The sequence below is a fragment of the Notechis scutatus genome, unplaced genomic scaffold (assembly GCF_049901735.1).
Source record: "Notechis scutatus isolate UNSWTSFEM ecotype Mainland unplaced genomic scaffold, rNotScu1.2 NSCUCTG69, whole genome shotgun sequence".
NCBI classification, from domain to species: Eukaryota; Metazoa; Chordata; class Lepidosauria; order Squamata; family Elapidae; genus Notechis; species Notechis scutatus.
Window position 1 is genome coordinate 49172 of NW_028263122.1, and position 14870 is coordinate 64041.

A 14870-nucleotide genomic window follows, 5' to 3' on the forward strand; every position below is an offset into this window, starting at 1 on the left:
GCATCAGAAAAGGATAAATGTTTCAGGTCTCACTCTATGTGGCACAAATTTGGGGACATTCAGTGACTGTGCTCCTTGAAATGAATCATTTTCCTCCTTTCCAGTTAAAGTTCTGTTGATCTCTCTCTCAGTCAAGAAAGTCACTATCATTTCAATCTTGTGAGAGTGCTTTGAATTCTTCAAACTCTTGTTCTTCCTCAGAAAAAGGATTCATTCAGCCCCATGAATTATGGACCTCCTCCTTCTGCTGCTGCTGCTGCTGCTGATATCCCAGCCAGTCTCTGGCAAGCTGAGAATGAAGTGCCTGCTGAGTTTGGAAGAGCAAGAGGGAAAAAAACTACGGAGCTATTACAGGCCAGGAGACCACCTCATTAGTATAGTCTCCATTGCCACTACAATACCCGATATAATTCTGTCTTTCAACACAGCTCCTTATACTCCGTCTCCCTCGTAAGTCATTCAGTGTGATGGAGTAGCACTTCCTCCATTTGCAGTCTTCTTTTCTTTCAGTTACTCCTATAATGCAGGACTTGTCTAATTTCTTGAATCATTTGGATTTCCATGGCTTCTCTCTTACGTCTTATTTTAAGAGACCCAAATCCAAAGATGGAGCAACCCCGCTCCCCAAAGTCCAAATTATTTTCCCATCTCGTACAATCCTGAGTTAATCACAACTAGCTTATTGAAAAGTTTGTAGTTGCCTCTGCCCAACCCATTCCTCCATTTGTTGATATTCAGTTCCCGATCCTAGTAGGAATAGAGAATGAATTGCTTTTCTGGGTCTCTTATGAAAAGATTCTGTAACATCTTTGTTCCATAGGCCATCCCTCTGGAAAACTTGCAAGAATCGTTTTTCTCACCACGTAAATATATACATCTGAACTAGACTCTGTTGTTTCTCTGTGTCATATAATGTATGTGGGTATACCCATAATTTTGTATTCATGTATTCTGTCATGGTTATGTAGTGTATATTGGCGATCCTTTAAAAGCTATATGCAATGAAATTTCATTTTATTATATGCAGATTAGTGCACATTCAAAGTGACAATAAAGTTATTCTAAGTTCTAAGTGCTCTTTGCTGATGATTCTATTGAATGATTTTGAATAGCAATAGCATTTAGACTTATATACCACTTCACAGTGCTTTGTAGCGCTCTCTAAGTGGTTTACACAGTTAGCATATTGCCCCCAACAATCTGGGTCCTCATCTTGTGGAGAGAAAGAGGAACAAATGAAAATTTATTTTGTTGTTCCTGTTAGAGATGATGTTATCATGAACCTTTTTTACAGTAGTTCATTTACTGACCCAGTAAGAATACTACAGTTTATTTTTGCCATTCAACAAGTCAACAAGAATTCTCAGCTACTGTACAATCTCACACTTGGCTACAACATCCAGGACAACTATTTGAACACCCTTGGAACTTCAGATGCCTTGCTAGACATGCTCTCAACTGGAGAAGCCAATATTCCCAACTACAGCTGTGGCAAGAAGGACAACCTGATGGCTGTTCTTGATGGATCTCTTGATGACATCTCCATTCAGATGTCAACATTAGTAGGCACCTACAAAGTCCCACAGGTTTGTTTTTGTGTTTCTCTATCTGGTAAAGTAAGCAGGGTAGTGGTGGGTGGGTAATCGATTCAATCATATCTTTTCTATGGAATTCATGAGCTGCTTTTCACCATGGCCATTGTTATAGCTAGGGATTAGGATCCACAAATGGGAAGATGCCTAAACATTTACTCGAGCAAAACTTGAGTAGCTGGACACAATGTTAAATATGAAACATTTTTTGCAAATATGGAGAGGTTTTTTCCTGAATGCCATCACTCTGCAAAACAGCTATGGCAGCTGAATTTCAAAGCTTCTTTCTGCATGCCTTACAAACTAATTCCAACAACACCGTCAAATTATTTAGTAAGACTAGTACTATTCTTCTTCTCATCCTTCCTATTACCTGTCTCTTCCCTCTTATGACTATAACTGTATTGCTTGTATCTTTACAATTTATATTGTTTTATTTGTCTCCTAATATTATTTGATTGCTTATTAGTAACCTATGACTATCACTAAGTGTTGTATCTTATGATTCTTGATGAATGTATTTTATTTTTTCTTTATGTACACTGAGAGCACATGCACCAAATACAAATTCCTGGTGTGTCCAATCACACTTGGTCAATGAAGAATTCTATTTTATTCTATTCTATTTAAACAAATGTCTAAAATGAACTAATTTGCATTTGCAGTGGTCTAGAGATAGAAGGGGACATGGTGGCTCAATGACTAAGACACTGAGGTTGTCAATCAGAAAGGTCGGCAGTTTGGCAGTTTGAATCCCTAGCACTGCGTAAAAGAGTGAACTCCCGTTACTTGTCCCAGCTTCTGCCAACCTAGCAGTTCGGAAACATGTAAAAATGCAAGTAGATAAATAGGGATCACATTGGTAGGAACATAACAGTGTTCTGTGCACTTTTGGCATTTAGTCATGCCAGCCACATGACCATGGAGATGTCTTCAGACAGACCTGGCTCTTCGGCTTTCTAATGGAGATGAGCACCACCCCCTAGAGCCAGAACCGACTAGCACGTATGTGCGAGGGGAACCTTTAGAGATAGAAGACATAAATGTCTATTGTCTGAATGTCAATTTTAATAGAAAAGAGAAAGGACAGTATCTTAGACCCCAGATTAGGCCAATGATTATATTCAATCTAGCTAATATTCTGCATTTTGTATTCTTGATATGGCTTAAGGGTTAATAACAACAAACTATTCTAAGGTGTTCATTAGAGCCACACTGGATGTATTAAAAGCTTACATTTTGGACTTGATCTGATCTAAATATAATACACCATTCTTCCTTGTTTCTTCAGATCAGTTATGGAATTGTTTCAGAGGCTCTGAGCGATAAAAGTCAAATTCCATTTTTCCATCAGTTGCTCCCAAAAAATGGGATCCAGTATCCAGGAATTGTCCAACTGCTCCTCCATTTTAGATGGACTTTGATTGGACTCTTTTCAACAGACACAGAGGAGGGAGAGAATTTCACAAGAACTTTCACTCCAATGCTTGTCAGAAATGGAATCTGTGTCGTTATCTCACAACAATTCCCAATTACTAGACCTACAGAACATCTCAGGGATGCCATCTCTAAATGGAGGAAAGTCAATGTCTTTGTTCACTTCATAGAATTTGTTTCCCTTGTCGAAAGATTTCGCCATATCCATATAATAATTGAAGGTTTGTCAGGACCCATTGAAGGGAAAGTCTGGATCACCACAATCATGGAGAAAATGACAATTACAAGGGATACACTTTTCAAATATATCCATAGCATTTGGACCTTTGCTTTTCAGGAAAAAAAATGGCCAAATGATGATGCCTTTCAACCCAGTCTTTTTAAGGATTCCAAATTTGAAGATCAGTCTTTTCGCTGTTCTTTTTCAAAGTATGTCCTTTCTGTCAAGGGCCGGAGACGATGCACCCAGATAGCATCACTGGACTTACAAGAGAAAAATGACAGAATTCAGATAAAAAATGAGCACCGGTTTTACAGTGTTTTTAAGACTTTGGCCCATGTCTTGAATGTTGCATATTCCTCAATATCTAGGAGGAGAAAAATGGAAGAGAAACAGAGATTAGAGGCACCAAGGCTAGAACCATGGCAGGTATGCGGTCCTGACAAGGATCCATCAAACCTAGTTCCTATTTAGAAAAAAATAATCCAATGCTGATGTAGGGGAACCATTTCAACTTACTTGTTCTTCCAAACACCAATAGGTTTGGTCAAGCTGAGGCCAGATTTAGCTCACAAGATCATATTCCAAAGAGCTGGCACAGTGACAATTATATTTTGATATAAAACACTGCTATTATAAAAGAATATAAAATGTATACATTGTAAATAAATTCCTGTATTTATAGGTTTGTAATTAGCATGATAGAACTTTACATTAATAAATTTCAACCAAACCTGGGAGCATTTAACCCAACCCCTCCTCACTGCAGGAATCCAATTAAAGCTTTTCAGACTGATGGCTGCTCAGTCTTTGCATTTAGCCGTGGTGGCACAAAGGTTAGAGTGCAAGTATTGCTGGCTAACTCACTGCTCAGTGCCAGGAGTTTGATCTTCCAACTCAAGGTTGACTCAGCCTTGCATCCTTCCAAGGTTGCTAAATGGGTACCCAGATTGTTGGGGGCAATATGCTGATTCTATAAACCACTTAAAGAGGGTTGTAAAAGCACTGTGAAGTGGTATATAAGTCTAAGTGCTATTGTTATTTAGGCAAATAATGAAGGGGGAGGGATTGAACATCTCTTGTTCACTGGCTCAGCTTTAAAATTGCTCCTCCTTTTAGGATGTTTCAAGTTGCTTTCAAAATCCCTGGATGTTTCAATTCTAGTTCCATCCCTTTCTGGAGAAGAATGAGTTTTACAATTTTTCTTGGGAAAAAATGTACTTGGACCAAAATGGAAATCTAGCAGCAGATCTGAATATCATAAGTTGGTTGCTTTTCCCCAAGGAGGATCCCATCAAAGAACAATTGGGGAGTTTTGAAAAAAAGAGGCTTATTATTAACCAAGATGCTCTTTCACGGCTAAAGTTGCTCAACAAGGTGATTGAAAATATTGGCAACTTTTCTCTGTCTGTATGGTTGGTGTTAGTGTCCCCCGAAAGAACAGGCTCAGATATTTTTAAGAGCCCATATCTGACCAGAGTTATCTATGCCCCACTGGGATAGGCCTCCTGCTGCTAGGAAGGTGATATCAGGTGCTCTGGCAAAAAGGAACCCCAATGACTTGTCTGATGTGAGATAATGCCTTAATCTAGAAAAATGGACTGAAAATGACTTTGACACCCCCTCCTCCTTGAAACTTGAAATAATGATGGCCAATTTATAATGAAATGCTACTTAGATTTAGCCGTTGGCTTGTGAGCCATGTAAAAACCTCTTGAATGAAATTGTTTATCTTGAATGTCAGCTACCTTAAGTCTCCCTTTGAAACAAAGAATTCTCCTAATTTTAGTAATAACAAAAATGTGGGTCTGTCTCTTCATGTCATCCAACTGTAGTTCTAATTTTGGGAAACAGTAGAGGACAGGTGGTTCTGGAATGCTATGGTTCTTGGGCGCTCAAGGAGTTGGACACAACTAGAAATTAACAACAAAAGTTTAATTCTTCAATGGAAAGGACCTTGTCTTGGGCCTTAGAAATATACCTTTCCCACACAGGGCTCCTACTCATGTCCCATGTGCTGCAACAAAAGATGCCTGACTTATTCTTTTTGAGTGACATGTTCTCATGATTTCATCTCTACTCATCCTCACTGTAGTTCTACAAACAAGGCAGTAATGTTTAGTCTTATTTCAATAGCATGGCAGCTATATGAATTGAAAATATAAATGTACAGATATAACTAAATAATACCTCATTTGAAATTGACAGCCCTAGTATGTGAGGAATTTTTTCTTTATATCTTAACTGGAACAAGGATTTGGATTATTTTCAAAGGGGAGTGGCTTTGCAATATTTTATGTTTTCCTGATCTACAGGTGAAACTCGAAAAATTAGAATATCATGCAAAAGTTCATTTATTTCAGGAATGCAACATAAAAGGTGAACCTAATATATGAGATAGATTCATTACATGCAAAGCAAGATAATACAAGCCATGATATGTCATAATTGAGATGATTATGGCTTACCGCTCATGAAAACCCCAAATCCACAATCTCAGAAAATTAGAATATTGTGAAAAGGTTCAATATTCTAGGCTCAAAGTGTCCCACTCTAATCAGCTAATTAAGCCATAACACCTGCAAAGGGTTCCTGGGCCTTTAAATGGTCTCTCAGTCTGGTTCAGTAGGAATCACAATCATGGGAAAGACTGCTGACCTGACAGTTGTGCAGAAAACCATCATTGACACCCTCCTTAAGGAGGGAAAGCCTCAAAAGGTAATTGCAAAAGAAGTTGTATGTTCCCAAAGTGCTGTATCAAAGCACATTAATAGAAAGATATGTGGAAGGGAAAAGTTTGGAAGAAAAAGGTGCACAAGCAGCAGGGATGACTGCAGCCTGGAGAGGATTGTCAGGAAAAGGCCATTCAAAAGTGTTGGGGACTTTCACAGGGAGTGGACTGAGGCTGGAGTCAGTGTATCAAGAGCGACCACACGCACACGGATCCTGGACATGGGCTTCAATGAACAACAAACAACGTCAGAAATGTCTTATCTGGGCTAAAGAAAAACAGAACTGGTCTGTTGCTCAGTGCCAAAGTCCTCTTTTCTGATGAGAGCAACTTTTGCATCTCATTTGGAAACCAAGGACCCAGAGTCTGGAGGAAGAATGGAGAGGCACACACTGCAAGATGCTTGAAGTCCAGTGTGAAGTTTCCACAGTCTGTGTTGATTTGGGGAGCCATGTCCTCTGCTGGTGTTGGTCCACTGTGCTTCATTAAGTCCAGGGTCAACGCAGCCATCTACCAGCAGATTTTGGAGCAATTCATGCTTCCTTCCGCAGATGAGCTTTATGTGGATGCTGACTTCATTTTCAAGCAGGACTTGGCACCTGTCCACACTGCCAAAAGCACCAAAGCCTGGTTCAATGACCGTGGGATTACTGTGCTTAATTGGCCAGCAAACTCCCCTGACCTTAACCCCATAGAGAATCTATGGGGCATTGCGAAGAGAAAGATGAGAGACATGAGACCGAATAATGCAGAAGAGCTGAAGGCTGCTATTGAAGCATCCTGGTGTTTCATAACACCTCAGCAGTGCCACAGGCTGAGATTGTAGATTTGGGGTTTTCATGAGCTGTAAGCCACAATCATCACAATTATGACACATCACGGCTTGAACTATCTTGCTTTGCATGTAATGAGTATCTCATATATTAGGTTCACCTTTTACGTTGCATTCCTGAAATAAATGAACTTTTGCACGACATTCTAATTTTTCGAGTTTCACCTGTATTACTCAGAAGTTTCTTTCTTAAGCAGAGTTTCATTTTATTTCAATCAATCTAATAAATAAAAATTTGACAGATATTTAGGGAATGAGTTTTGTTTTTCTTCTTAGTCTCTGCCTCAGTCCAAATGTGTGGACAATTGTCACCCTGGATTTGTGAAACAGGCTCGGAAAGAAGAACCAATTTGCTGCTATGATTGTATTCCTTGTCCGGAGGGGACCATCTCCACACAGGAAGGTATGTTATACCAGAGGAAAAGGCATTGGATTCAACGAGAGCATTTCATCAGAGTTCATGTTAAAAGATACATGTAAACTTGACTATTTTATTCTTCATTGCTTTTTTCCTCATGTCAAATTAATTCCATAATGGGAGGAATAAGATCTTGAAGAATAAGGCAGGAAGCCATCGAAGAACATAATGGAATAGGCAAGATGAATTGTGCTAAAGGAAGCATCTTTTCTACTTGTCAGCTTGAAAGTTTATTTCCATGTTTACCATCTAAATCCTTTGAAAGTTGAGGAATGGTTTCAGGTCAATGTGTTTCACTGATCCAAACCAATTTTATCTTACAGGCCAAAAGATATATCAGTCAGTCAATATTTATTAAGATCATAAGTGAAAGATCTACTTGGGAGAGTAGGAAGCGTGTTTGGGTTCAATGAACAAGAGCAAACAAAAGACTTAATATTGAAGTTTACAGAAAACCCACATACAGTGATCAATATTTAGATTTTGATTCTCACCACTCACTGGAGCACAGCATGGGAGTTATCAGAATCCTACACCCCTGTTAGGGATACGACACCCTAGCAGAACGAGCAACAGCAGTCTAGCAGACAGAGAGTGTGTGTGAGATAAAGCGTTGTTGTAGCTTTACAATCAGTAAGACAGATACACTGTGCAATTAAATAGTTTTTTATTCCAGCAAGAGTTATAGCATAGTCAAAGTAGTCCATATGTCATACACTAAGTTCAGACAGTCCGAGGGTTATTCAGTTTGCAAAGTCCAGTGTAGAAAATAGGTCGTTCAACTCACAAACAATCAGTCCAATGATGTGTCTCTTTTGCAGTCAGAGATATGAAGCAATTTCAAACCTTCTTTTCTTCTCTCAGCAAACGCACGCAGTAATCACCATCAATCCTTCTCTGTCAGCATTCCAGTAAAAGCCGGCGAACAGTGAGCTCTCTTGCTCCCTCTTATGGCGATTTACAACCGCACCCAAATACTTGGCTTACAGTTTAAAGTGACACACACATTTAAACTAACAAACATATATTATATTTAGCCAAACTAAGTTAGGTAACCAATGTTATCCCTAACATTCTCCCCTTTTGGGTAACATCATAATATATATCTTTATTTACAATTTCAACCCATAATTTTCACAATTCTCCTTGTGCCTCACTGCACCTTGGGCTTTTGTAAATCCATCTGCAATATTTTCTTCAATTATGCAGTATTCCAATCTTATCAGACTATTTTTCACAGATTGTCTAACATTCAAATATCTAAGGTCAGTGTGCTTAGATCTAGTCTTTACAGCAATATTTGTAGCCAACCGTATGGCTGCTTGGTTGTCCTCATACACAACAATGGCATTCTTAACAGTTACTCCCATATCTAATAATAACTGTTTATACAGAATTATATCAGTACATATTAATGATAAACATGAAAATTCTGCCTCCATTGTGGACATACTAATATGTTGCTGTCTAATAGACCTCCAACCAATCAGTGTTTTACCTAATAGTATAGCCATACCAGAAGTTGATTTTCTTGTTTTTATATCTGTTGCAAAACTTGCATCAGCATATGCACTCAAAATCAAATCATCTTTTGGCTCTAAATACAATGCATAATTCATTGTCTTCTTAAGATACCTTAATATACGCTTTAGCGCTTGCCAGTGACGTTCATTTGGTTCAGCACTAAATCTTGCCAGTTGATTAACTCCATATGCAATATCTGGCCTTGACCAATTACTTATATATGATAAGCTACCTATTAATGACTGATAAATAGTCTTATCAAATTTTGAACTCTAAGCATCAGTACGACAAAATTCCTGACTCATTGGAATCTTTGCAGGTTTACACAGTTCCATTTTATACATTTTGAGCAATTGGTATATTTTATCCACTTGTGATATCTTAAATCCACTATTGGTTTTGTCTATTTTCAATCCTAAAAACTGTCTGATTTCTCCTAAATGCTTTAATTTTATTCTCTTACTTAATAATGATATTATCTCACTAGCTTCATTATTAGTCTTAGTTATTAAAGCAATATCATCTGTAAACAATAATAATAATGATACCTTTCAATTTGTCTCTTTCTTAAATAAACATGGATCAGCTAAACCTGCCTTAAATCCAATATTGTTTAGCTCTTTTACAATATATTGGTTCCATTCATAACCAGATTGTTTCAATCCATAGAGACTTTTATTCAGTTTCCAATAGTCATTATTATTTTTACCATCCTTAATACCTACTGGTTTTCTTAAATATATAGTGTGCTGCAATGGTGCATGCAGATAGGCAGTTTCCACATCTAAATGGTTAACTATATAATTCTTCTTAGCTGCCCACACTAACGCTCCTCTTAAAGTTGTAGCCTTTAAATTTGGTGCAAATACCTCATCATAATCAGATGCCGTTTGATTATATCCTTGAGCTACCAACCTTGCCTTATGGGTAACAGTCCCATTCTTACCAGTTTTTAACTTAAATATCCATTTGCAACCAATGGACTTTTCACCTGGAGGTAATTTGGTTTCTTCATAAACCTTCATTTCCTTTAATGAATTTAACTCCTTTTCCATTGCCTTTTTCCAATTCTCCTGATCATTTGCAGGATACATCCTAAGTTCATCTATACTAGTAGGAACTTTACTCACTTGGCAAACTATACTGGCTTGATACCTATCAGGTGGTCTGGTTACACGTGTAGAACATCTAGGTATTACAGGGCTTACAGGTGGACTTACATATTCTACCTGCTCCTGATTATCTACTTCTTCCTGTTCTGGTATTTCTTCCTGCTCTGGTCCTATATGCTCTTCCTTTACTTCCTCTTTAATTGCTCTCTTCTTATTACTGGTTTTCTCTGGCCTTTTGTAGGATTCTATAATTACTTCCTTACTTGAATCTTGTTCCAGTTTATCCCATCCTACATGTTCTAGGAATTGTGCACTAGCGCTACAGTAAATTCTAGATGTACCTTGTTCTCAGAATCTGTATGATCTATGGTTAGATTCATATCCTACAAAAATCAATCTTTTTGCCCTATGTTGCCCTTTCTTTCTCAGTTGTGTAGGGATATGCACCCATGCTGGTGCTCCAAATGTGTGCAAGTAGCTTAGGTCAGGTTTTCTGCCATGCCACCGTGTGAATGGTAATTCACCAGTTGTAGAATTAACCACATTATTCAGTATATGATTCCCACACATTATTGCTTCTCCCCACAAATTATCAGGTAATCCTGAATCTGAGATCATCGTACGAGCCATTGCCTGTAACGTTTGGCCTCATCTCTCTATAAAGGCATTATGTTGTGGCCTATATGGTGCAGACTTCTTATGTTCTACACCTGCCAACTTCAGCTTATCTTGGAATTTATTGTTTGTAAATTCCGTACCGTTATCAGTAATAAGTGTAACTAACTTCCTTTTAGTTTTCCTTTCAGTGAATTTAAGCCAATTAAAGAAATTTTGATAAGTTTCAGTTTTACTTTTCATTAGATAACAGAAACCATATCTAGAATAATGGTCCATTATACTAAGAATATATCGAGCACCTCCCACACTTGGTTTTTTAGGACCTATAATATCAGCAAATACTACCTCTAAAGGCTCCTTGGTTTTAAATCCATTTACTCTATTTGCTGATATCACCTTGCTTTTCTCTTCACTACATACATTGCATTGCAAATACTTACTGCAAGGTTTCAGTTTTATACCCTTAGATTGTTCTACTGTTTGTTTAAGCATTTTAAAATTTATATGCCCCAAACGTCTGTGTAACAGATGTATGCACTCATTGTGAGGTTTAACATTATCATAAACTGTGTTAGCCACCTCTAAACTATCATTTAACACATACAATTCACCTCTTAAAGTTGCAGTCACTTTCTTATCTTCTTTTTCAATTATGCAATTGTCTCCCCTAAAGGTAATTACATAACCTAGTTTAACCAAAACTCTAACCGAAAGTAAATTAAACTTAAGTTGTGGTACATATAACATTTTTACATTTTCTCTTATGCTATTGCAATATGCTATAACTTCACCTTTAGCCTTAAGTTTCCATCCATTAGCTAACGATATTTGCTGTGAACTTGTGGACATCTTAACAATTTTTTTTCTTATCGTTTGTTATGCAGTGAGATGCTCCACTATCTATCAACCATAAATTACTATTCACAGTTTCGTTGTTATACATGGCTAACTCTATGCCTTCTTTATTCTTTTGATGCTTTTTAGCATTCTGGCTGGCTCTTTGGCTTTTTGCTTTCTTGCAGAATCTAGCCAAATGTCCTTTTGCTCCACAATTAAAACATTTTCTAATTGTATACGCTGACGGAGATATTTACTCTTCTTCACATTGTGATGGTTCACTTCTGAGTTGATCCCTTTCATGCCGTCTCCTGGCTTCTTCAATTAATCTGCCAATAATGTCAGTTAAAGATAAACTATCTTTTGGCAACACTTCAAGCGAAGTTACATAATCATCGTAGCTCTGGTCTAATGAAGACAAAATGATATAAACTTGGTGCAGTTCAGTGAAGATAAGTTCCTTTTCATGCAGTTCTTGAAAAATTCTCTTCATTGAGTTTATATGATTTAGCATGTCTCCATCCTTCTGAAGATGTGTTCTGAACAGTTTCCGTGTAAGATTTATATGTGCTCCTACACTGTCCCGAACATAAATCTTCCTTAGGTTCTCCCAACATTTCGCAGCTGTCTCTTCCCCACGTATATGGACAAGCTGTTGGTCAGAGAGAGTCAGTCCTATTATGCAGAGAGCTTGCTCATTCTTCACTTGATATTCTTTTATCTTCTGGGCATCATCCTCATCCTCCGGATCCCATGCATCTACTTCTGGTGGGTTTTGTATTAAATCCCACAAACCTTCTCTTCTTAGAAGTAGGCTACATTTCATGGACCATGAAACATAGTTTGTTCCATCCAGTTTGGATATGAGAGACAAACTTTGTACATTGACTCCTGCCATCATTTATCTGGATATAAAACTATATTAATGAAAACACAGCTTTCTGTTTACAATATTGTGTTGCTACAAAAACTCTCACTCACAAGCCTGTTATACTGGTTAGACTGACTGTGCACCTGGGCCCATAACCAGTGTTAGGGATACGACACCCTAGCAGAACGTGCAACGGCAGTCTAGCAGACAGAGAGTGTGTGTGAGATAAAGCGTTGTTGTAGCTTTACAATCAATAAGACAGATACACTGTGTAATTAAATAGTTTTTTTATTCCAGCAAGAGTTATAGCATAGTCAAAGTAGTCCATATGTCATACACTAAGTTCAGTCAGTCCGAGGGTTATTCAGTTTACAAAGTCCAGTGTAGAAAATAGGTCGTTCAACTCACAAACAATCAGTCCAATGATGTATCTCTTTTGCAGTCAGAGATATGAAGCAAATTCAAAACTTCTTTTCTTCTCTCAGCAAACGCACGCAGTAATCACCATCAATCCTTCTCTGTCAGCATTCCAGTAAAAGCCGGCGAACAGTGAGCTCTCTTGCTCCCTCTTATGGCGATTTACAACCGCACCCAAATACTTGGCTTACAGTTTAAAGTGACACACACATTTAAACTAACAAACATATATTTAGCCAAACTAAGTTAGGTAACCAATGTTATCCCTAACATTCCCCAGGCTGAAGGATTACCTACCAGCAAAGAGGGAAAAGAAAATGAATTAAAGGACATCAAGGAAGCCCTCAGAATGTGTGGCTATCCCATTGAGCGACTAAACTAGGTGCACAACCAGAAACTAAAACATTGCCACTATGTGGATCCTCAAAAGCTTGCCTTTTGTTTGTTTTTGTCGCAGCTCCTGCCCTATTGAACACCCTCCCCATTGAAACCCAACAGGCCGCCCACCCTCCTAAAGCTCTGGAGGTTGTTCTTCCAGACATTGGGATGAAGTGAGGTCAATGCCAGATTACAACAATGTAGATTGCCTCAAGGAAGGGTGATTGTGGCATCGATTATTTTGGGTTTTATTTATTTATTATGTATAAGATAATATATGTCTATATATTTCAATTTACCAAGTACTATGGCTTTCCTGTTCTCAGTATCAGCTGTCATCCAAAGAAGATCTTTCTTATAAGGTGAAATGAGAAACTATAAAAATAATATTGCTTACTCTCTTCTCAGATACTGAAAAATGCACCAAGTGCCCAGATGATAAATATCCAACTGGTGACAGAGTCCAATGTATCCCCAAAAGAATAACCTTCCTGTCCTATGAAGAACATCTGGGCATCATCCTGGTCTTCTTTGTTGTACTCTTGTTTCTAACAACAGGCTTTGTTTTAGTCATATTCCTTAAATACATAGAAACTCCCATTGTCAAAGCCAACAACCGTGACCTCTCCTACATCCTCTTGGTCTCCCTCTTTCTTTGCTTCTTGTCCTCCTTTATCTTCATTGGCCGACCAAGGAAAGCCACCTGCCTTTTCCGACAAACAGTGTTCAGCATCGTCTTCTCAGTAGCTGTGTCTTGTGTTTTAGCCAAAACAATCACAGTAGTACTGGCCTTCCTGGCCACGAAACCAGGGAACAGGGTGAGGAGATGGTTGGGGAAGAGCTTGGCCAACTCCATCATCCTTTCTGGTTGTGCTGGAAAAATTGTAATTTGTGCAATCTGGCTGGGAGTTTCTCCTCCATTTCCTGATTCTGACCTGCACTCCCAATCAGGAGTGATCATCCTTCAGTGTAATGAAGGCTCTGTCACCATGTTTTATATTGTTCTCAGCTACATGGGTTTCCTTGCTGCTATTTGCTTCACGGTGGCTTTCCTGGCCAGGAACCTTCCTGGTGCGTTCAATGAAGCCAAATTGATCACCTTCAGCATGTTGGTCTTCTGCAGTGTCTGGATCTCCTTCCTGCCCACCTACTTGAGCACCAAAGGGAAATACATGGTGGCCGTGCAGGTCTTCTCCATCTTGGCTTCTGGTGCTGGCCTGCTAGCCTGCATCTTCTTCCCCAAGTGTTACATTATCATTCTGAGACCTGATCTAAATACTAAGCAACATTTAATGATAAAAGTTGGTATCTGATCGTGAAGTAGTTTCTTAGGCTCATAAGACCTAATTATTTAGTGCAAATGCACTCTTTTCAAACCGGTAATAACACCAGTTGAATCCCACCCATGTACATATACAATATGCGATGACCTGGAGCATGGTACAGAGATCACACAGGCAGCTGGCAGTTCAGACTGCCCCATTATTGTTCCAAATTTCCCCAAACGCTCCCATATTTCTGGCAAGTCTCAGAGCAAAGTGATCACACATATGCACACACACATACCTCAAGCAGCCCCTCGCTGCAAATAGTGCAGCCCAATGCTGTGAGCACCATGGCTGCAAAGCAAGAAATCCAGCAGGGCAAGTCAAGGAGTCCAGGAAGCAAGGGAGCAAGGCAAGTAATCCAGAAATCCAAAAAGAATGCAAGGAATCTAGGAAAGTTCAAATGTCAACACTCAACACTCCAGGAATTCATCATTTGTTCCCCAAAAATGTCCCTCTTCACAATGTCTCTTTAAGTCTCAGTCGCCAGGTGTGCCTTGTGAAGAGTTGAAGGGCACTCAATATCAACTCATAAAATATTTCTATGGTCTTTTTAGA

The 14870-nt window shown here is 38.6% G+C and overlaps 1 protein-coding gene across 1 annotated transcript; it reads left to right on the forward strand.

Annotated features, from left to right (window-relative positions):
* The first annotated feature begins 229 nt into the window (after positions 1 to 229).
* On the forward strand, positions 230 to 14300 carry LOC148128630 (vomeronasal type-2 receptor 26-like). Its single transcript, XM_087948691.1, has 6 exons — positions 230 to 388; positions 1224 to 1586; positions 2884 to 3678; positions 4414 to 4626; positions 7089 to 7215; positions 13396 to 14300. The coding sequence occupies exons 1-6, from the start codon at positions 230 to 232 to the stop codon at positions 14298 to 14300; spliced, it is 2562 nt and encodes an 853-aa protein (XP_087804817.1).
* The last annotated feature ends 570 nt before the right edge of the window (positions 14301 to 14870 follow it).

What these genes read in the sequence shown, in the direction of transcription:
- LOC148128630 (XM_087948691.1), top strand. Translation starts at nt 230, where the DNA reads ATGGACCTCCTCCTTCTGCTGCTGCTGCTGCTGCTGATATCCCAGCCA. An exon ending in TCATTAGTATAGTCTCCATT is followed by an intron (nt 389 to 1,223) that starts GCCACTACAATA and finishes TCTTGTGGAGAG; the next exon opens with AAAGAGGAACAAATGAAAAT. An exon ending in GGCTAAAGTTGCTCAACAAG is followed by an intron (nt 4,627 to 7,088) that starts GTGATTGAAAAT and finishes TTTTCTTCTTAG; the next exon opens with TCTCTGCCTCAGTCCAAATG.